Source organism: Macadamia integrifolia, unplaced genomic scaffold, assembly GCF_013358625.1.
Source record: "Macadamia integrifolia cultivar HAES 741 unplaced genomic scaffold, SCU_Mint_v3 scaffold2987, whole genome shotgun sequence".
NCBI lineage: Eukaryota > Viridiplantae > Streptophyta > Magnoliopsida > Proteales > Proteaceae > Macadamia > Macadamia integrifolia.
In genome coordinates this window covers 15,605-39,736 of record NW_024869115.1, presented here as the reverse complement: position 1 = coordinate 39,736, position 24,132 = coordinate 15,605, and the positions used below count along the sequence as shown (strand labels likewise).

Genomic DNA, 24,132 nt, shown 5'->3' with positions numbered 1-24,132 from the left:
AAAAAAAAAAAAAAAAAAAAAAAAAGAGAATGAATTACCTCAAATAATGAGAAATGATTTCTAAATGCTTGACATATTTTTCAGAATATAGCTTAGCAAAGAGTGTTGGTACTTTCTGTTGATCAGTATGCAATCCAGTTGGGGGGTGAATTGGGTATTGATAGGCCTTCTGAAATCTTTCACAGCTAATTCAAGGGTTGTAAGGAGAAAATGGAGAGAAACAATCAGACAAATGGAAGACTTAAGATTTATATAAGAAACGATAAGAGCACTGTTCACCATTAATGATATCTAGTTTGACAATTGAACCCTACGGAGATAAAATTCTTAATTCCAAAAACTAGAAACCAGTCCTTCCATCAAACATAAACGAGTACATGGCTATATATTGCTCACTGTGGCACTGTGGTGGCTTGTTTTCCCAGTCCTACCATAAAACAAAATCATATTCCTGAAAGTGAAACTGAAAAGGTGGAGAATGTGGAACTCACCTCCACCATTTGGTCGAGGTTCGCCATCTCAGACCAATCCTTGTGAAGCTTCCCATTCTCCAGTGAGCGGCGGCGGCGGCGGCGGCTACAAGAACCCTATTGTGGTAATGCTTGGAAGCCTGGAAGTAGTCTTTTAGCCTTTTGGGTTCGTCTCTCCTTACTTCTCAGAGATGGATAGAGAAAAGAGTCAATCTGTTAGACTTTCTTACCCAAGACTAGCTACATCCCCTTTATTTTCTCTTGGATAACTACCTTCATCAAGATAGTTATCCTTGAGTCACCCACTTACCTCTAACCACATGCTGACGTGGTAGTGATTGGCCACATTAGCTTTCATTCTCCCACTTGGTGTATACTGCCACATGCCAATTAAATGGTATAAGTTCAAATTGATGCATGGCCATGCAAAACTTTAACCCAAGGAGCATCATCATGTTCGAAATGCGATCTTCAATCCACGAATCATGGCGGTGCATATCGAAATGAGATCTTCCATGTATCACGATGGATTATCCTTCTCAAATCGAGTTTCAGTGTGGTAGATGAGTCTTTATGAATAAACCCAATGGTCAACTCTAGATCCAACAAAAGCACCCTATAAACTAATGGACACTTGTCATTGCTTAACTTAAAGTGTACACATATACATGAGTAATGACAGTAAAATAAAATGGTAGAGAGTTTTCTTAATCGGAATTATAAACTGTGAATTACAAGTCATGAGAATGACCTTGGGAATCACTAATGTATACATCAAACAGTTTAAACATGATTTGTGACACTTAAAGTTCCATACAATCCCATACAACCCATACGGCAAACACTTTAGGTATATGATCTTAAGTGAAGGGATCAACATTTATATCTTTTAGTTCCATTATGATCAATTGCTAATGACTGCTACTTATTGATTCCGAATGCTTTCCTTATACTCATTGCCATAACATTGTCATAGTATACCCGAATAGGCCTTTCAACAGAGGGTATTATTTCATTATCTGTGATGACTTTCCTTAAGAAAAATGCATGAGAGACATCCTTATAACATGCTCTTACTTCAGTTTCTACAGTTGAAGAAGCCAATATAAGTTGCTTAATGCTCCTCCAAGATACTGCTTCAGTAGTATGCAGAAGACAAAATCAATGCTTTTTTCGTATCCCTACATCCAACATAATCTGAATTTGAGCAGTTGATCAACTTCTAATTCTTTTTGGGTGAATAAATAAATTTATAACCAAGGGAAGGAATATGCAAGGGAAGTGGGGGGCAAAAGGAGCTAAACCTCAAAGGAGGCAAAACAAAAGGGGAACTAAAACCCCAAGTAAGAGAGCGGATACATCAGGGGGTGGAGATGATGGATGGAGGGAGACCCCAGGAAGAGATCGTCAACCTATTTTTAGGGGAGTCACGAACATGTCTCTGACTAAGACAACCAATTTTGGAGCTGACTTCAAAATAGGTGTCCTTCTAAGTCTTATCATATGAATGAGAATTGGTAGTCCATTTACGGAGGTTAGCTCTATCCAAATATGAGAGATTGTGGCTCCAAAAGCAAGCTTCCCAATAGTGTCACAAACAGTATGGCCTCTATAAGTCATGATCTGGAAAGTCATGTCAATCCAGATCAACTCTCTAGAGAAAGGAAGAATTCTTCAGCAGGAGGGCCAGCTGGAGGAAAGAACTTTCTTCTATATGGAAGAAGAAAATGGGCAGGAAAAGGAAAGGTGGTCAACATTTTCGCTGTTCCAACAGAGACAGCAAGAGGGTGGGACCTAATGTGCCAATGGATGAGAAAAGACTGGGTGAGGAGATAATTAGAGATAGCGCGCTAGGCTGTGAAACTATGGCGAGTGATATGGCCTTTAAACCAAATGATATTGCGCTAAGGCACAAGATGACCTTTGGAGCGGATGAATTCCCAAGCAAAGGTGGAGGTGAACATTCCAATAGGAGAGGGGAGCTACAAGATTTTATCCTTTATACCATGGTGATCAGGAGGGATAGGAGGAGGGGGAGAGGACCAGAGATTAGCAAGGGGAGGAGGGGAAAGGGGGGGACCATCCCTCAGCAGAGAGGATGGCATTAACTTTGGCCAGCCTATTTAGACTAGAGGAATAGATAGATCTGGAAGAGATCAGGGGGAGAAGGATGCTCGAAGGGTGCCAAGGGTCCATCTAAAGAGAAGTATTCGCACAAAGAGTAGAAGGCCTAGAGCTAAGGATTTTGCGCCAGATCCAAGAGGCATCTTAGGAGGGGGCCACAGTCTAGAGGGAATCAGATTTTAGGGGCTGGGAGTAGACCCAGGAGACCCAGATACTGTTGTGGTTGTGAAAGTGTGTGAGGGTAAATAGACTGCTCCGTATTGGACCAAAGAGGGGTGTTCCGTTGAGCCGCGGGACTTATACCCACTGTGCACCGTGGTGTATATATTTAGTCACAGTGGTGACAACAGTGCGATTATGTGATCATGTGATTGTGGGGGCGGAGTTTGCCTCTTGTACTATGGACAGTAGCAGCTTATTTCCCTCAGTGCGAGCTAATGTGATAAAAAGGGGTATTTCAAATAAATGTGTTTTATTAAAAGTGTGATTTGAGAAACTAAAATTGCTTATTTTAACCATTGTTTTTATTTAATTGTTTGCTCTGTGTTGTCGTCTTACTATTTTCCCCTTACTGAACTGTTGAGCTTAATCCATTATTTTTACATCAAAGATAATTGAGATGAATGTATGATTGGAGCGGAATTCGAGGGCAACACGAAAACTTTATTTGTTTTTGAAAAGGGTGTAGTGATTCATTTAGAGGTAAACTCTAATAATATGGATTTTGAATTTTAACTGGGGCATACCTTTTTCTTTTTTGGGATGAATAAATAAATTCATTACCAAAGGAGAAAAGTATATACAAATGATAGAAGGGGGAAGGGAGGGTTAAAAGAACAAGGAAAAGCCTACAGGGGGGGAATACATCAAAGCAACAAGAAAATCTAAACCAGCAGGAATCAAGGGGATACAACCAAAAAAGGGGGGAGGGGAGAGACATAGCGTCAAAGAAAGAGATGGGGACATCAAGTGTGGGGGATGGTGTCAACCAGTAAACTCCAGGAGGCAATGATATGCCTGTTCTTATGGGTGTTTGGGACTGGGTGGGGATGAAAATATTGGATTTTGGAGGTAACATCAAAGTAGATGGCTTTCCAAATCTTGTCCACAGAGCGAGAATTGGATGACCATCTATGGATGTTACACTCCATCCAGAAGTGGTTTATGGTTGCACAAAAAGCTAGTTTTCCCAGAGTCACAAATGTAGGAGCCCGCAAAGGTCATGTCAATCTGGATCCATTCCCTGTCGAAAGAAAGAATAGGCCTGCTGGAGGGTCAACATCTAGAGAGGACAATTTTGCAGACTGAGGAAGAGAGGGGGCAGGAAAAGAGTAGAAGAGAAGTGTCCTAAGAGCCATGAGGGTAGAGGGAACAGGAGGGGTTAACAGGGATGTGGCGGTATATGAGAAAGGATTGCGTTGGGAGGTAGTTGGAGAGGGAACACCAGACAGTGAAGCTATGGCGGGGAATATGACCCTTGAACCAGACGAGATTGCGCCAAGGAACCACAGGGCCAGAGGAACTGATGAAGGACCAAGCAAAGGCCGAGGAGAAAATCCTATTGGAAGAGGGCAGCCAAGTGCATTCATCTTCCCTTCCTCGATGCCCTAGAAGTAACAAAGGGAGGGAGGACCAGAGGTCAACAAGAGAAGGGGGAGAGAAAGGGGGGACCAGCCCAGGGGAGAAATGATAGAGAAACAGGAGCAGATTTGGGAAGGCTAGAGTAGATGGTCCTTGGAGTAATCAGAGAGGAAAGGATTCCTAAAGGGTGCCAAGGATCCATCCAATAGGAGTACTTGAGATTTATGACAATTGTTGATTTTTTTGTTTAAGATTTGAATTGATGAAGTTTGTTATGGATGTTTTGTTTGTATTTGTTGATTGTCTGATCGGCGCCCATGAGGGGTGTACCCTCACCTGACATCTGGGTTTGGATCGTGACACCTTGCACCTTACCGCATCCAGTCGTCTTCTCTGTTACCAGATCCTAGAAAATATAATGGAAAGGAAAAAATGTTACTTTGAAGTTCAAGTCCTTCGTAAGACTACTAATGGATAACAGGTTAGTTGTAAAATTAGGGATATATAAAATTGAAGATAAAGTAATAGAGGAAGAACACTGAATAGAACCCTTTCCAAAGACGGAGGATAGGGAGCCATCTGCTACCCGAACTTTCTCTTTGCCTGAAGTGGGAGCATAATGGTGGAACAAATTGGAAGAACCAGCCATATTATCAGTGGGATTGGAGTCAATGATCTAAGGATTGGAGACTACCAATGCACAGTGACCACCAAACAAAAAACCTGAATGAGCAAAGTCGTAACATGGAGCTTTGGTTGAATTGGCAGGAGTTGAAGTAGTTGATGAAGTAAAAATCTTTAACATACATTGGAAAGCTTGGAGTTTTTCCTGGGGAAGATCAAAATCAGTTGCAGGTGGCGTTTCAACAGTCTCAACCTGATTTTGGCTTTGGTTTTGGATTGACCACAACCACGCTTTGCCTCAAAATCAGCCGGTTTACCGTAGAGTTCCCAACATATGGCCTTGGTATGGTATGGCTTGTTCTAATGCTCACATCTAACAACTTCCTTGGTAGTATCACCGGTGCGAGATGTCCTATCTGAAGTAGGAGTAGAAACAATCTGTAGGGCTGATTTTTCAGTAGTGCAAGGATGAAGCATAGTAGTGCGACGAAACTCCTCTGTATGAACCAGAGTAGGGAAAAGAGATCTCTGCTAAGGACCTGGACATGGATTTAATCATACTCAACATTCAAACCAGCCAAGAAATCATACACCTTGAATTTGTCCACATGCTTGCGCTAGGCAGCGGTGTTTGAAGCACCAGTAGGTTGATAGTCTGCATAGTGATCAAGCTCATACCACAGACTTCGAAGTTTAGTATAATATTTAGAGATAGAGAGTTCTTTCTGAGCAGTGGTATGAACTCGTGATGCAGATACGGCTGCCCTTTCTTGGTTGGACCAGCATGACCGGCTTTGGAAGCCAAGAGCCAAGAAGAACCGGTCCAGCCCAGGGTTTTGGTCCAACAAGGGTTGGAAATAAAATTAGTAGTTTACTTAGTATTTTCTTTCATGCTTTTATTTTCCAGACTTGAACGTAGGAGTAGGATTTATTTCCTTGCTTTGGTTTCCTTTTTATAGTTGTTTCCTAGTTTAGGCTAGTTTCCATTTAAGTTAAGTTTCTAATTTCATGTTCCTATTTTCCTATATATTGGTTGTAATCGATTGAAGATTTAGAGAGCAATTTGATTATTGAATGAATGTGTGAGTGTGATCCTCCTTTTCCCCCTCTCTACTCTGATGTCCCCTCCCTTCCCTAAGGGTTCTCCATCAACTTGGTATCAGAGCCGAATGATCCTATTCCTTCCCCATCTTTCTTCTTCCCTTCCCATTCTTTGTGTCGGCTTCCACCGATACTGAGAACAAAAAAAAAAAGAAAAAAAAAGCCCGACTCTATCCAGAGAAGAATCGAGCCCCCTTTTTCTCTACCGCCTCCTCTGTTCCTTCCGACAGCAGCAAAAAAAAAATCCCAAAACCTCCCTGCCCTTCCGCCTTCTCTGTTCCTTCCGACAGCAGCCAAAAAAAAAAANCGGCAGCCAAAAAAAAAAAAGAACCGAGAAGAACAGAAGGAGAGAAGAAAGAAGAAGAAAAAGAAGAGGAGAGAGTCGACGAAGAAGAAGAACAGAAGAGGAGTAGAGACAAAAAGAAGAAGACGAAGACGAAGAGATAGAGAGGAACATACCTGGTTCGATTTGGGCTTCCGCCTTTCTCCTCTAGTTCTATCTCCAAGAAGGAGATCCCCTCCTCTCCTTTGTCGGTGAAACCTCAACCCACAATCTCATTTTCTTCCTTCTTTTAATTTAAATTCTTTTTACTTGCCAGAAATACCTCTCCCTTTCTCTATTATTCCCCTTTTTGTCCCATATATTTTTATTTCCAATTAAACCCCTGTCCCACACGTGACTGACACACCCTTTTGTGGTTTAATTTGAACTTCCCGAAAAAAAAAATTAAATTACAATTTTGCCAAAAAAAAAAGTTATTTACTATTCTATCATTATTCTTTGAGTGTTATTTTGTTGCTCATCACCATGGTAGCCAATAGTGAAGTTGTTCAACAGCTGAATTCCTATAAAGGAGAAACTGATACAAAATTTGATGCTCTCACTAACATGGTCACGTCCCTAAAAACAATGGTGGAATCTATGCAAGTTTCTATTGATCGTTTGGTGGCAGCAGATAAAGGAAAGAGTCCCATTCAGTCTGGGAATTCTTCCAACACCACCCCACAGGATCTGTCAGTAACACCACCACCACCACCACATCATACACCACCACCACCACCTCCACCACCATATGGGACTGGTAGACATGATGATGGAGCAGAAAGAGCAGCAAAACTGGATGTCCCTGATTTTTATGGAGACAATAATCCAGAATTGTACCTTGACTGGATTCACAGTTTAGATACATTCTTCAGATGGTACGGGTTGACTGAGGCTCGAAAGATCCTATTTGCAGAGGCCAAACTGAAAGGCACGGCTCGAGTCTGGTGGATCAAGCAACAACAACAGAACCGAACCCGAGGCATTGGGTTGGTCACTACTTGGGCTGAAATGTATGAAGTCATGAATCGGCGATTCTTGCCTTCTGATTACAAGCAACGCATGCATCTCAGGTTTGCACAGTTGAAACAAGAGAATTTGACCGTTGAAGAGTATGTTGCTAGATTTTATTATTTGGCCACTCGTTCTGACTTTGAGTGGGATGAAGAAGTATTAGTGGCACAATTTCGCAATGGTTTGCACCCTCAACTTAGTGCTGCTCTTGCATCTAGTCGATTGCCTACCATGGAAGACGCCGTACAAGTAGCATATCAGGTTGAGGAAAGTCTGAAACGCCCATACAACCGGAGAAATTTTGCAGATACTTTTTCTCGAGGTACTAGTTCCGTTTGGCAACAGTCTCCTACCCAAGAGAGGTCATCTAGCAAACCACAGGCAAGTGCTACATCTATGGCTTCTTCATGACCTAGTCGGCCGTATTCTCCACCGCGACATGTTTCTGAAATGTCATCTTCACAGCCTACTCGCCCATACTCACCCCCTCGGCGTGGTTCAGATAAACCTTCTGATTCTTCAAAATTTACAGTTCGGTGCTACTCATGCCATGGATTTGGACATATCAGTGCCCAATGTCCCAGCTGTTTGGTTGCTTTTATTGATAAGGATTCTCCTATACCATATATTCCCGAAGAACAACTTGGTTCTGACACAGTTGATTTAAGAGAAGAGCGTGCAACAGGTGAAGTCAATGACACTCTCAGTGACGATGACCAACATCCTTTTTATGTCATTCGTCATGTGTTGACCACTCAGAAGGCCACTGAAAATGAAGATTGGCGCCGCAGTAGTATTTTTCAGACTCGTGTGAAGTGCAATGATCAGTTGCTAACCTTGGTCATTGATGGAGGCAGTTGCACTAATGTTGTCTCTGAAGACGTTGTTCGTAAGCTGGGATTGAATACAGAACCACATCCTAATCCTTACAAGGTTGCTTGGGTGAACAACACTAATCTCAAAATCACAAATAAGTGCTTAGTCACATATTCTATTGATGGATTTAAGGATACAGTCCAATGTAATGTTCTCCCTCTGAAGGTGTGCCATATCCTTCTTGGTTGACCTTGGTTGTTTGATAAGAAAGTACAGCATTGTGGCTATGCCAATACCTATGCCTTCAAGCATGCTAACAAGACTATGAAGTTTCATCCTGCCAAAGATCTCCTTGAAATTAAGCTCAAGAAGATGGTGGGATCATTCCTCATTCAGCGTATTCCTTCAGACGGTCTCCTCGGTTCTTTCCCTAACTCGACGGAGTCGAGTTCTTTTCAGAGGAGGAGAGTTGATGCAGATACGATTGCCCTTTCTTGGTTGGACCAGCATGACCGGCTTTGGAAGCCAAGAGCCAAAAAGAATCGGTCCAGCCTAGGGTTTTGGTCCAACAAGGGTTGGAAATAAAATTAGTAGTTTACTTAGTATTTTATTTCATGCTTTTATTTTTCCAGACTTGAACGTAGGAGTAGGATTTACTTCCTTGCTTTGGTTTCCTTTTTATAGTTGTTTCCTAGTTTAGGCTAGTTTCCATTTCAGTTAAGTTTCTAATTTCATGTTCCTATTTTCCTATATATTGGTTGTAATCGATTGAAGATTTAGAGAGCAATTTGATTATTGAATGAATGTGTGAGTGTGATCCTCCTTTTCCCCCTCTCTACTCTGATGTCCCCTCCCTTTCCTAAGGATTCTCCATCAACTCGCTTACGAAGGTTATACACCTTAGCATCATTCCCTACTTGTTCATAGTCCTTGCCAAAGGACCAGATCTGGACAGCTGTATCCAACATAAAAAAACCTCTAGTAATAGACTGATGCATAGAGTTGATTAAAAATGAAATTGCGAAAGAGTCATTGGTGATCCATTGATTCTGAGGGGAACCCTCTTTAGAGGGCTTTGTAGAAGTTCCAGTGATGTGTCCAGTAAGCCCTCGACCAGCAATAGTTAGATAGGTAGATCTGGACCCAAGGATTAAAGTATCTATATCGGTCACTGTATCAGTCGGATAAATATAAGATACGTATCGGAGGGTATCGTATCATATTGGAGATACGCTAAGATATGCTAAACATCAAGGATTAAAGTATCGGTATTAGTAACCGTATCTGTCGACTAAATTTGAGATACGTATTGGAGGGTATCGTATCGGTATCGGAGATACTTTAAACCATGCGGCTGGACCATATGAGGTAATTAGTTCCCTCCTATTTCACAGAGCTAGCATCAAAAGGCATGTACTCATTACAACCTTGCCTATTAGGTTCTGAAGGTGCAATAGTCACATCAGACATGATGGCAAAAGGAGAAATCGACTCTAGTAGGGATAAATCCAAATTCTCAACTATCAAAAAGTGCTCAAATTTGGATCGAGGTGCGACGTAGGGATATGGAATCACTCCTCCAAAAATTATCTGCTTCTGACAAGTGACTAGTGAGATTGAAAAATTAGGGTTTTCTGAAAACCCTAAAATTGGAGAAAAGGAGAGATCACACACAAAACCTTGGCAGATGGGCCACATGTATGGTCGAATTCCTGTTTAGGGTGAGTTGAGGCTCTTCCAAATATCAGCTGGATATGAAAGGGGGAACCCTAAAATCGATGGAGTCAGGGTTTTGTTCCAAAACCTTGATTTCTGAAAAATCACAAATGTAGGGTCTTCAATCTTGTAAGCAAGGACAGATACATCTAAGTGCAGTATTTGATCTTCAAAAGGAGGAGGCTTGATCTTAATAGTAGGAAGAATCAAACCCCAACAAGGGAAGAATAAAAATCGCAGGTAGGGAAATTACTTCAATTGATATCTTGTAGGGGTTTAGGGTTTATACCGTTGAGGTGAGATAGAGGGCAGCACCTAGATTCATAAGAATCACCTCATTAGTGCTGAGGGATTTAGAGAGACAAAAGGAGAGAACAAGGTGGAGGATGGTTTGATGAATGCTTATGATACAAAGAGAGAAGAGAGGAGGGAGGTTGAAAACCTAGATTAGAATTTTTGGCTCTGATACCATGTTAACAGAAAAACTAGGGTAGAAAGCTTGAATGACCAAAGAGGTCAGTCAAGCCTTTATTATTATAGAGGATCATAAAACAAAAGGGAAGAAAATTACAAGTTTGCAACCCCTCTAGCCAACTCTTATTAATTAGAGTTCGTGGGAGGGGGAAAGCCCAGAAATGTCCTTGCAACACCCTAAATTACATATTCCAATAGTACGCCACCTTATTGTGCCACAAGGGTGATGGAGCAATGTCGACCGGTTCACATGGTTTGGATTGGCCACATTTGAAATGAGCCAAATTCAATCATATACCAGTGTATCGACATTTTCCCTTGTATATTCAGCACTTCAGCCATCCATTTGTTTTCAGATTTTTTTTAATAATTTCATTTTCCTACTGGGTTTTCAAGGCATTATTTTTCCGCATAAGAAACTCTATTCGGATTGAAACTTAACATGTGACTAGGGTACCTAGGTCCATTACTTGTTGCTTAGAATTTGATCCCCACTCCACCTACCACGAGGTAGATATTAGGGCCATACATGAATACCTTCCTAAGTGGGCCATCCAGGAAACTGTCCCTAAAAAATAGTCTTAATAATTTGTTATCATATTTCATAACAGAGGATGGTGAAAGTCAGTACCACTTAAAGGAAATATTTAACTAAAGGTTTTTCAGCTCCCTTCTTTTTTTGGTTGAGGTTGGATCCTCTGCTTTATCATTGCTCGTGAGCTTGAGAACAATCCTATGTAGAGTGAACAAAGCACCAGCATTGGGTACCCAGATGGTGCAAGTGTAGTCCGACTTCTAGAATACCGTGATTTACATTTTGAAATCCTTAGATGACGGATCATGGGTGGACAACGAAAGTGGCGATCAAGATGGAATGGTCCCTTCAAGATTGAAGCTGAGTAATTGATTGATGTTCCGATTGCATATGTGAAACCCCACGATTAGATTAAAATCGAAGAGATCTTTTTCCAATGATCGTTGGGAGATCTTTTGATCGTGAGATGCGTTAGATCAAGTAATGATTGAAGTCAGTGACTGAAAATCATTCCCTATCATTAGTTCATTCGCACCCACAGTTTTTTCCAGACGTGGATGCAACCCCGAAGTTTCATATATTAGATTTTTTGTGAGTTGCAGACAAAAAGCTGCTAGCTGATGTAGATAAGTCACTTAATGGGCTTATTTTATTGCAAATAAGCTTTGGGTTGGGTTATGTATGTGTTAGACATTTGATCCCATGAGTTTTCTTTGTAATGGACCACTTTAATGGGCGTAAAATATGAGAGGAAGTAGGAAAACAAGATTTAATTCATTAGTTTAGTTAGAGTCCTGTTTTGAGTCTATTTCCTTTGTTATTTCAGTTTGAATTAGTTTAGGTTTTCCTATTAGTGAATGATTAAAACAAGATTTAATTCATTAGTTTAGTTACAGTCCTGTTTTGAGTCTATTTCCTTTGTTATTTCAGTTTGAGTCAGTTTAGGTTTCCCTATTAGTGAATGACTAGTTAGTTATCTACTCCATGTTGGAGTTCTAGTCTAGTCCTATTTGGAGTCCAACTCTTATTATGTAAGGTCTAATCCTACTTGGAGTCTTAACTCCTAGTTATGGTTTGACTGTTAATTTATCCTCAATATATAGAGGAACTTATGTACTCTCAATTATGAGATTTGAATGATAAATGATTGCAGTCAATTGCTTAAACAACCGGGATAGCTGTGGGTGAGATGCCCGAGCTGAGATAGCCAATCCCACCCACACTTATCTTGTTTCTTTTCTCTCTATTGATACTGCTATTGTTAGTGCTTGTTGTTACTGCTTACTGACATTGAAGAATCCTAAGAAAATCAAATATGTTCAGAACTTCAAAAGACAGAACCGACCAACACCTATGGAGGAATTAGGAGAGAGATCGATCTCTTTTTCCTTCCCCAATTGATCTTTGTGATCTTCCTAGCCTTTTCAGAGGGTGTTCACAACCACCCAAGGATCACTCGATCCTCTTCTTGTTGCTGCCCAGGCAGCCCTACTACAGTTCTTGAAGAATTCTCTCAGATTCTCTCTCCTAGGTCTGAAAATCAAGAAAGCATATAACTCTCAAACTAGCCGTCAGAAGCTCTTCATATTTGGGGGTTTTTGTACCCTCCTAGGGTCCTACAATCGACCAAGTTTGTAGCTCAATTCGAGCCCCACAGCCCCAGCCGCACCTCTCTCTCTCCAACCCTATCGTAGGTCCTTCTCTCTCCTATTGGGTTGGCTTTTGGGCTGGTTTTGCTGCTGCATGTCCACTGTATCCTTGGGGGCTTATTTGCTGGACTTATTTACTTGTTCTCCTGGGTTTACTTTTGATTATTGTCAAGTTAGTTAAGCGAGTTTTATTTGTCTTGTTTGGAGTTGTAATACATTGCTGGGGTAGTTTACTTGTAAACTACTTCTGCATTACTAGCCCTCCCATTCATGTGTATTTCTACCGTTCTACAAAACTCATGGAGAAGTTTTTCTCAACAATGGGGGAATTGATGCAGTAGCGCTTCTATGGATCAGCCTGAACTTGTTTGGAAATCTAGACGGAGATGAACTGGGTCCAACTTGGGTCTTTGGTCTAGTAAGATATTTTATGATCTTATTTATTTCTATTTTGGGATGGACATGTAATTTTAAATTTTATTTGGCTGGGTCAAGTAGGAGATAGCTACATAGGATTTAGTTTCCTAACTAGAATTGGTTTCTTTTCCAGTTGGGCTTCTTCTTTTATTTATATGCATGTAACCTGCTATTGGGATTTAGATTTGATTATTTGAAGAACGGAATGGGTTTTGTTCTAGTTGAAGTCTGCATGGCCCAGGGCAACTTTGCTGTCGTTTATTTTCTTCCCCCATCTTCCCTGCGATCTAGTTTCCCTCTCTTCTTATTCTTCAACTGATGTTATTTCTGTTATTTCTTCTGGGTTACCGTACTGACGATATCTGTAAGTCTGCTTGGGTTTGTTGGAGTTACACTTGTGTAACTCAGTTCAACTTGATATTTCAGGGAATCGTTTGCTTCTTCAGGGCGACTCTGATCCCAATTCCCAGGTTCCTGTCAGCATTAGTTTCGCCATTGTGATAAAAGAATCAGAACTCAGAAAAACTTTATTCTGATCTCTCTGCCACTCCTTGTTTCATTTGATTACAGTGAGTCTTCAAGCAACTGATACAGTGGTTTGAGTGTTGGATTCAATAGGTTAGGGAGTAATGGACTTATCCTTGGATTTTCGAGTCTGTCCGACTCCATATGGGTGAAATCGATCCCCTAAAATCAAACAGGTCTCTCCGCCTCCTCTTATTAGAGGTTGAAGACTACCTCTCGATTACCCTCTCCTCTTCTATATTCTTATTCTCCCCTCCAAAAAAAAGACCCTCTTCTTCTTCCTTTATCCATAATTATCCTTCCATTCAAAGTGTCTCCCTGTTTTTAAATAAGAATCCCTTCTGTATCCAAACTCTATATGGCTTCCAAAGTACCCTTTAGCCGCAACAACAATAACAACAACATCCAAAACCTTATCCCAACTTAATGGGGTCGGCTACATGGAGATTCCAAGCTAGGATGAGTGCAAGGATGCATGCAAAAAGATTGATTGGTTATGGCTAATTATAATAAGTGCCGGTTGTCAACCTGATTCACTACTACATATTAGCCACAGGCTTATGACGACAGACTATAATAAGGTACCAGCTGTTTACCTAACGTACCATATAGATCAGTCAAGCCAAAGTGTCATACATGCATTACGTCCACTATCAAGGCAATCCATCGCCCAACCTACTTTTATGAAAGGAGGAATGAGATAATGAATTCTTGACAGCCCTGCTAAGCACAAAAAATAATTTGACACTATATAATACTAAATGGGTTTTTTTTTTTTCATTCCAAAGTACCCTTTAAGATTCTGTTTAATTTACCAAATTTCCACGCCCTTTGAAATCTTTAGTTTGTTTATAGAATCACCATCATTCTTGAATACTTGGCTATTGCACACTTGGGTGAGCCTATAGCGAACAAAAATAGGGTTTTGAAGGCTACGTACATTTGCCCCTCCTAGACCCTGCACTATAGGGAGCCTCGTGCACTGGGGGAGAAGAAAGTTCTGCATCGGTTTGGCTAGGATAACTAGGGCTGTATGTATTTAGGATATAATCGAGGGTTTTTGCAAACCTACCCACCCGCCCACCCCTAGTTTTCCATCAATTAATATTTCTTTTTAACGTTTTAAGAATAAAAGAAAAAAGGAAAATTCTACATGTTAAATGATTGGCAAAAAAAAAAAAAAAAGACGACGTAGGCTGATGCGTCATTGGAGCAGGAGACTGTTGACGACGTGGCATGTCTGATAACGCGTGTGGCGCCATTTAATACGTACGACCTCCTTGCTTCACCTTAATAAGGTTCCGTGAACCATCGTAGAGAATACAGCATGTCGTTGCCAAGGTTGCCTTAAAAGAATGTCGCAGTGCGCCAATGGGGTGACCAAGCAAGATACATGGTATTGTAATGGCCCAAACTGTAGATGTACTCGAACAATTGTAGTGGCCTCTTCTCAAGCTGTGGGTTGACCTTGCACGTGAATCTTCTCGAAAAGTTGCTTTTGTGGAAGGTTGTGTGTTCGAACGAATTCAGCAGAGATGAAGTTTGCTTTTGCCCTAATATCAACAACTGTTTGAATATCAATAGGATCATAACTATACAGAAGAGTACCCTTTTGTCTAGAGAGAGAAGCTGTGTCAGCTAGTCTATTTGAGAAGGATGTAAGACTAGCGGAATGAGTTTCGACTTTATCATCATCATAGTCAATATCATCGGCATCGAGGGGATAGGGATGTAAATCAGGATCAACATCATCACTCTTTTCTGTCAGTTGCTTCTCTGCTGCATTCACAGAACAAGTCCTATTGGGGCACTTGTTGGAGTAGTGACCACCCTTTTCGCCACAACTATAGCATCTTATGTTCTTCACCCAATCTCTATCCTTGTTGAATTCTGACCATTTATCTTCAACTTTGCGAGATTCAGGTTTCCTTTCCTCCATATGTGGTGGAGGTCTATAAACTGAAGGACTCTTGATCATAATCTTCCAATAAAGGACTTCTCTTCAGCTGTCTAGAGCTGCTGTCACATCAATGAACTTGAAATCAGTGTTAGCCAGTTCGAGTTGGATCTCAATGCTTGGCTCACTGACATATTGCATCACCCGTTGCTGGTCTGTTTCCTGAAGTCGACACCTTGAAGATAGTTTGTGGAATTTGAGGGTGTAGGTGTCCACATCCTTGTTGTCTTGTTGAAAATTAAGCAGTTTATAAAACATCACCTTCTCATATTTAAGAGGGATAAATTTCTCAGTGAGAATCTGCTTCATGAACTCCCAATTGGTAATGGGTCCAAGTCGTCTAACAAACTTGGAGTGCAGTATATCATCCCACCATAAACATGCATACCCAATAAACTTGGTGAAGACGAGTTCACACTTTTTCTCGTCCAGAAGAGATTTATAGGCAAAAATCCTCTACACTTTGGTAAGCCAGTCAAGGAATTCTTCAGGTCCCTTTTCACCACTGAACTTTGGAACCTTAACTTTGATGTCATAATCTTTATTAGAAAATTGCCTAGTAACATCTTGGGGTATAACAGGATCACTTTGCTGTCTGTGAGGTGTATCATCAATTCGTAGGGCATGAAACTAAGGAGGTGGTGTAGACGGTCCTTTGTCAACTCGCGTTTCAAACATCTGCATAAAGGCAAAAATCTTAGTGAGGGCACCTTGAGTCTCGTCCATGAACTTGTCATAGTTTGCCTCATTCTTCTCAACTTTGGCATCGATCTTCTGTTGATTCTCAAGTACCTCACGATACAATTTGTGCAATTCAGCATTGGTGATGTGACCTGTCATGGTTAGGAAATTGTAAGAAATTCACACTGATACCATTTGATGCGGATTCGGGTTCCAAAAGCTAGAATCGGAACGCTTAGGGCCCACAATAATGACAAAATATCTCAATTTAATGGTTGAGTGGCATTTTTGTAATCTTGGTAACAATTATGCGTATTACTGATAGCATAACAAGTGACAAGAACAACTGAGATAGGAAATTAGAAGAGGGGGTATTCTGTAATTGCCAAAGTAAGAGAGGAAATACTAGAACATAATTTTCAGGATAGGCGGCTTTCTTGTAATTATAAGTAACTGTCCTTACTTGTAAATTTAGAGAACCAACCTTCTTCTTCTTCACGATAAACAGAAGTAGGCGCAAAACGACACCCGGAAATTGATCCAGCCACCTGACCAAGGTTCCAACCCTCACAAAAATCTGGGAGCAGGTTCGCCCTTCCCCAACCGTGTTGAATCCAAACAACCAATCTTCAAACGGAGGACCTGAAACTTGAACTACGTTGCTGCAATCTAGCTTGGTGCAAGTTGCAGAACCAGATTTGGTTTTGAGTCGATTTCTCACAGCAGGGCCAAGCTTTGGGGATAATACTCTAGGGTTTGAGTTGCCTTCAAGGCAGCACCATTCGACCCAAATCTCTGAGTCAATCGGTGAAGGACAAGGGTTCAGCAAGCTCCCTTCTGGTGTTTGGTTTTACCACCCATTAGAGAAGGTGAACAGTAACCCATGAAACAAGGAGGAAACAAACATGAGAATAAGAAGTAGGGAAGAAGAGAAGATGGAAGAGGGGAGCGGAGAAGATAAAATCAGGGAAGGAGAGGGAGAAAGGCACGCAAGGTACTCATGGCCAAACTTCAATCAATTTCACTTCTTCAAAACCCAAAACTGAAATTTCTATTGTCTTACATGACTACTTAAAGGAAAATACCATCAATTAATGGAAACTAAATTAAAATGGAAAGTAACCTAAATTAGCAACTGAAATAAAAAATTGAATCTCCCTTCTAACTTGATCACACCCTACACTAATAATAAAGGAAACAAATCAAAATACTGAGTTAATCCCAAATCTTCACACGCCTAATTGCATCACCTTCGTTGAACATACCTCAACAGGGTCTCGCGGAGCTTGTCTTGGATCGGAGCCACCCCCACCTTTTTTCTAATTCAGTCGTTCCGTATTCTATCTCTCCTGGTCTTGCCGCACATCCCACGTAATATCCTCATCTTAGCTGCCCCTAGTTTATTCAAATTACTTTCTTGACTGTCCAACAGTCTGCACCATAAGTCATAGCTGGTTGTATTGCAGTTCTGTAGAATTTTCCCTGGAGTTTAACTGGCATACGTTTGTCACAAGGCACTCCCGACGCACTTCTCCACTTCATCCATCCACTTTAATTCTATGGGACACATCATCCTCTACATCTCCTTCTTTGTTAATGATTGACCCCAAGTATTTAAAATAGTCTCTCTTTTGTAGTTCCCGATCAGCTAGATTCACAATCTCATCACCCCTCCTAGCGTGACTGAAGGGACACATCATATACTCAGTCTTTGTTCTTCTTATCATAAAACCCTTTGATTTTAAGTGTGATCTCCAGAGCTCCAATTTAGTGTTTATCCCTTCTACACTCTCATTAATGAGTACAATATCATTAGCTAATGACATACACCACAGTACCTGGTCTTGAGTGTTTTAGTTTAACTCGTTCATAATGAGCGCGAATAGGTAAGGGCTGAGGGAAGATCCTTGATGTAATCCAATTGTAATTGGGAATTCACTATATTGGTTCGTTGTTACTCTTGAATGAAAGCAAAATGACCAAATCATTGATTCCTTATTGCTGGATTATGAGTTTGGTCAAATTGGTGCATTAAGAAGGAAGATGCTTTTCACATGTTGGGCATTATCAACTTCATTGTTCTGATTCAACTGCATTTCCTTCTGTTAAAGTGTTATATTAGTGAATTATTGCTCTTTGTTTTGCCTCGCATCCTTTTGGCCTTCCATTATCTTATTAGGGCATTCGATTTGCACAAGTACTCACTAGTTCTGTCCTTTTAGCTCCTTTTTTTTTTTTGGGGGGGGGGGGGGGGTGGGTATATTGCCAATTCTTATGATACTTTTATAAATCAGATGGCGCCTTCCTTATTGAAGTGGATCGCGTGCTCAGGCCTGGAGGTTTCTTTATCTTGACATCACCCGCAAGCAAACTCCAAGTGGGTTCGCTTAGCTCCATGTCAACACCAATTGAGGAATTTACCCAGACAATCTGCTGGAGTTTATTAGCTAAGCAAGAAGAGACTTTTGTTTGGCAGAAAACTTCAGATGTTCATTGCTATGCATCACGGTGAGAATTCTATTACCATTTACATTGCTCTTTATTGAAATTTTGTGTTATTTTCTTTTGCTATATTTCAACAAAATTTTAATGCTGCACCCTTTTTTTTTTTGTATTTTTCATTGTAGTAAGCAGGATGGTGTACCTCCTCTTTGCAAAGAAGTTGATACTCAATCGTACTATCAGCCCCTCCTATCATGTATAAGTGGAACTAATAGTAAGCGTTGGGTTCCCATACAGAACAGGTCTTCAGGTTCCCAGTTGAATTCTGCTGAGCTTGAAGTTCATGGCAAGTATTGTTCCTACCCCTTTTTCTAGTACCTAATGGTTTGTTCTGTAGTTTCTGATTATTTGATTCTTTGAATCTACGGGGAGCTATTCTTGTTTCTTCCTTAAAACTTATTTCGATGCAAGGTGAGGAGTTGATTATCATGTCTCTGCAGGAGTGCATCCTAATGACTTCTATGAAGACTCACAAGTCTGGAGATCAGCTTTGAAAAACTATTGGTCTTTGCTTACACCATTGATTTTCTCTGATCATCCAAAAAGGCCGGGTTATGAGGACCCACTTCCTCCATTTAACATGGTACGAAACGTGATGGACATGAATGCTCATTATGGAGGTCTAAATGCTGCATTTCTTGAAGCAAAAAAATCAGTCTGGGTGATGAATGTTGTGCCCATCGAGGCTGCTAATACACTTCCCCTCATACTTGATCGAGGGTTCGCTGGTGTGTTGCATAGCTGGTACATCTTCCATCTGAACTTCTTAAGATTGATTTCTGTTTCTAAAATAGGCAGTGTGGATCTTTTGTCCTAGTGAGACTTTAGGAGAACCATTGGTATCTTCAGGACTACCTTGAAAATTTTAATAACTCATGAAATATACTGATATTTTTAGAGAATCTGTGGAAATTTTGTTGTTTGAAACTAATGTAATGTTTTGGAAAGATCTTAATTTACAGAGTTTGAACCTTTTTTTTTAAGATTCTGAGGATGAATATCTTTTTGGGTGCAACTAAGAATGAATTAATTACTGCATCTAGTATTGGATTTTGAACCTTTTTTTTTGCCAATCAATAAGATTCTGCCCCCTATCAAGATTCGAGATTTTGGTTAAATTTTCTGAGTTTCAACAGAAATTTGACTGAAAACTCTGCATCTTTCGGCTGGCCAATGTGGTGGTCAAATGGACATATTTGGCCCAAAACTTCATGGAAGCTCTAATTAAGAATTTCTAAATCTATTGATTCCTTTAAATTGTAATAAAAAACACAACAAAAATGGTTGTTTGGTTTGTACCGTAAGCTGGTAGTGTATGCTGTACTTCATGCATTCTAAAATATAGCATATTGTACACATAATTAATATTAGAATACACAAAATTGAATGAAAACAACTAAAATATGCATTAGGAATGAAGAAAAATCATTTACTATTACACTATGAAGGGTACAAGAAGTCAAGTACAAGTGTATAACCAAAATTAGAACACCTCTACGAAACCGTTCCTCAAATTCTATGTTAGTACCACATAGAGTTCTGGTAAGGCTCGAAACATTTGGGGAAAAAGGATATACTTCTAATTTTAATCTTACACAAATCTTGCTTAAATGCGACAAATCATTAGTGTAGATGCATTGTAGTAGTCCCCAACACTTTGCTCTACCAATAAATGTAGGCGATTTGGCAAAAAAATACCATATCTTTTTTTTGGTAGTTTTCCCCCTCTAATAGGCGAAAACCAATTGAAACAGTGCTTGTATATGAACTGTTTTGTACCAAAAATGAGTTGAAACTGAATTGAAGACGAACCTTGCGTTCCTACTGCACCTAGTTTTGTTCCGATCTTCGTTGAAACCGAAATATTTTATGAAATCTCGGTACTCTTCACCGTGATTTTGAACTACGCTCCCTATGCAATACAGTTCAAAGCTCTCGATATTTGGATAAGTTATCTTCCTAAAATTGAGTACCAAAACAAAGTTATGTTCTTAAAACTAGGGGGAGTTTATCACGGGCTTTTACATTTGGCACACTATCAAACCATTTCATTCCTGCCTCTTGTATTGATACGTTGCTCAGACCAAGGTGTTATTCCATTTATGTACAGGTGTGAACCCTTCCCCACGTACCCCAGAACATATGACATGCTTTATGCTAATGGGCTGCTCTCGATAGTTCTCAATTCAGAGTGCGACTTATCTGACTTACTGTTGGAGATGGATCGAATTCTTCGACCTGAGGTAAATTCTTTTTGGAGTTGGATCTTCTTCACACATACATTTTCCCACTTGCGTCACTTCCCCCCTCCCCCACCCCCAAAAAAAAAAAAAAAGTCGGCACTCACCGTGGGGTTGGTAGGGGAATCTAGAATTTACCCATATTAATTGTGATTTAGCATCAAATAATTTTTCTGTATTGCACTGTGAGTTACAAAATCAATAGTTGACTACTGATTCTGCCTTTCTTTTGCATGGGCCTTTTGATGCTAGGGATGGGTTGTCCTTTCTGATAAAGCACAAGCTATAGAGAATGTGCGCAAACTAGTTACACAGATCCGTTGGGATGCACGGGTTATTGAGCTCCAAAATGATAACAACCGGCGGCTACTTGTTTGTCAAAAGCCTTTTTTGAAGAAGTGATTGGCTCAAAATTGGGAGGTTTCATATTTTTGGGAAAAGAATCAGTTTTGCTACCTTCAGTAAGTATCTCTTGCTTATTATATCGGGAACTTGGTATGAAAATGCAATCAATAAAATAAAAAAACTGCTGTTGTGCTGGAAATTTCTTTTGCCTGGTCAAGTTATTCGTTTGAATTTCATGAGATTTTTGTGGTGGATATTTCAGCCATTTGGAGTTCTAGTACAAATCTTTGGGCCTTTGGCACCTTTGGAAGTCAATCTTTAAAGTTTCTGTAGAATAGGCCGAGTCATTAGAAGTTGATCAAGTTGGTCATCGATCACTTTTATAATTGGGATCGTAATTGCATTCCCTTTCTAAACTACTTCTGTTCAATTTAGTCACTTGAAATCTTGTGTTCTACATGTGCTTTGACCTTGTTAAAATTAATTAATATGCGTATGAGGAAATCATTAACAGAAAATATGGCCATATATGTGCCTAGCCAACCCTGAAAAAAAATTGGGGTAATATGCTTTATTGAGTACTTAATTTTGATACAAGGGTCCCCTGTTCTGAATGACAGAGCAGCCAGTTGAAGTTTTCCTCATCATTGCTTGGAGTGTCTGATGGAAGGACATCAAAGAATGGAACAGGGGCTTATTCTGAAGCTGTAGATGAGTACGAATCCCTGAAATGCAGTCAAGAGTTCAATTGATTACGGTATTTGTAGCAATTCATTCATCCCATTCTTTAACCAATATTTTTTTCATCGTACACAAGTGATGTTGGAATGAATTATTTCAGAGGGGTTGGAAGCAGCCTTGGTATGTGTCTTTTCATGCTGCTCCTATTCTTTTTCATATCGTTCCATCTCTGTCATATATTCCTTAACTTTCATCCATTATCGTACGAATTTTTGTTTATTTATTTATTCATCTTTTTTTTGGGGGGGCGTGGGGGGTGGGGGGAGGGACAGAGTCCTTATGGTCCCATCTGGTTGCATGTAATGGAAATTATTCGAAGAAAATGGGACTTCTAATGGATTCTTTGTTTCCTGTTCAAAACCAAAGAATTTAGTGGAGAAGTGAAGTAAAAATTTCTTTGGAATGTTTCTGAGTTACATAATATTATTATTAATGATTTTTTTTTTTAAATTATTTTAATTTCCCATTGCTGCCCCAGAATCTTCAGTTCATAAATTCTACCAATACAATTACTAGGTCTGGGAAGCAATTCCCAGGTCTTGGCGATGACATGCCACAGATATTAGCAAGCTGAACAAACCGGGACTGCTTCTGGCTGTGTTTCGTATTGCTCAGCTCAACTGACAGAAAGAAAAGGGCTGCAATAAGTGTTTTCGGGTATACGGGTATGGATGTAAGCATAGCATGAGATGAACTCAGGTATGGTTCTGTATCATTTGAAAATATTGATGAGAATTTTTTTTTTTTGGTGAGAATATGATGAGAAGTTAAAAGTATATAAATGAAGGGGAGAGGTTTTTTTAGTTCGGCCTAGAGATACTCTATAGGCATTATTGATGTAAATTATTAGTTTCAAAATAAAAATTTAGCTTAAAAAATTATGGCAGAAATTTGTAAATAATATGGCAAAGGGGATATTAGTTGGTTAGGTCAAATATTTGCGATGTTGCTGATCAAAATTTTTTTTTTGGGTAGGATGAAAAGGGTGCTCTATGATAGTGATCATAGCCTCAAGCTGAAGCCCCATACGGCAAGCAATGTTTCCACATGATCAATGAGCGATAGTGGGGCATGTGGGTTTGAACCCACAATCAGTCCATTTGAGTGGTAATGTGGTTGATCAATTTGAACTTTATCAATGTTGGTCATGTGGAAGTATAAAGCTTTGTTTTAAAGATTTATTATAATCAGGATAACAAATGAATGGCTAAATATATGGGATAAGGATGCCAATATATAAAGGGTAAATGATTGATTATGTGGAAGTATAAGGGGGTGTTTGGTTCGGTAAATCAAATGGTGTATATATCGGATATGAATGTCAATCTTTTGATAGACATTCTTCTGAATTATGTTTCTTTTTGAAAAATCGTTTGGTTGCCTTGAGGTAGGGGTGTCAATCGGTCGGTCCGGCTCGGTTTCAGTCTGGGTTGAGTCGGTTTCGGTGTGAGAAAGCTGAAATTGAAACCGAACCAATAAGGAAATTCCGGTTTCGGTTTGGTTTTGGTTTTGGTGCGGTTTGGTTTCAGTTTGTCTTCAGTTTCTTAAATCGATTTATAATCGGGTTGGTTTTGGTTTTTGGTCCAGTTTGGATTCGATTTTCCATACAAATGTATACAAAACTATGCAAATTTTGATTTTTTTTAATGAATTTTGGAGTGTTTCGGTTTCTTTGCGGTTTGGTTTCAGTTTCGGTCCTGGTTTTGAGCCAGTTTCGATTTGGTTTCGGGTTCATCCGGTTTTCGGTGCGATTCGGTTTGGTTTTGGGGTTGCAATACTCCAAACCGAACCGAACCAATAAGGCTTTGGTTTGGTTTGGTCCGTGTTGTTATCGGTTTGGTCCGGCCAGTTTTACTGGTTCGGTTTAGGAATTGACACCCCTACCTTGAGGCTAGTACATGTTTCTCGCGGGTTGAAATATTGGCTTCCATAGAATACTTCTTTCCGCTTTTTCCTTTTATATTAGGTGGTAAAAATGTTGCTCAAATCTGAGTTTAAGTGTTGAGGTAATTTAAACTCAAATTTGGAACACATCCTTTGTAATATGGTCATTCATAGGAAGTAGGGTGCTCACTTATGAGGGTCAATCTAGTGGAATCAAACAACTCCAAAAATTAAGAATTGTCATTCTAAAGATTGTCATCCCAAAGATTTACCGAACCAAACACTCCCTGAAGCTTTGTTTTGAAGATTCATTATAATTAGGAAAACAAATGAATGGCTAAAAATATGGGATAAGGATGCCAATACATAAAGGGTAAATGATTGATTTTGTGGTGAAATTGACATGCTGTCAAT

At 39.9% G+C, this 24,132-nt stretch overlaps 1 protein-coding gene across 5 annotated transcripts in view; it reads left to right on the top strand.

The window, feature by feature from the left end:
• Positions 1–23,063, top strand: part of LOC122067583 (probable methyltransferase PMT5) — a 25,743-nt gene extending 2,680 nt beyond the window's left edge. The window contains exons 5-12 of one of the 5 annotated variants that reach the window (XM_042631413.1): positions 18,301–18,514; positions 18,634–18,794; positions 18,949–19,252; positions 20,619–20,751; positions 21,001–21,209; positions 21,714–21,850; positions 22,313–22,533; positions 22,810–23,063. In XM_042631413.1, coding sequence (XP_042487347.1) covers positions 18,301–18,514; positions 18,634–18,794; positions 18,949–19,252; positions 20,619–20,751; positions 21,001–21,150 — 962 coding nt within the window. In that variant the 3' untranslated portion in view covers positions 21,151–21,209; positions 21,714–21,850; positions 22,313–22,533; positions 22,810–23,063. Of the gene's footprint in view, positions 1–18,300; positions 18,515–18,633; positions 18,799–18,948; positions 19,253–20,618; positions 20,752–21,000; positions 21,210–21,713; positions 22,238–22,312; positions 22,716–22,809 lie in introns of those variants that run through there. The other 4 variants (XM_042631415.1, XM_042631414.1, XM_042631412.1 and 1 more) reach the window with 4 other exon arrangements.
• Positions 23,064–24,132: the final 1,069 nt, after the last annotated feature.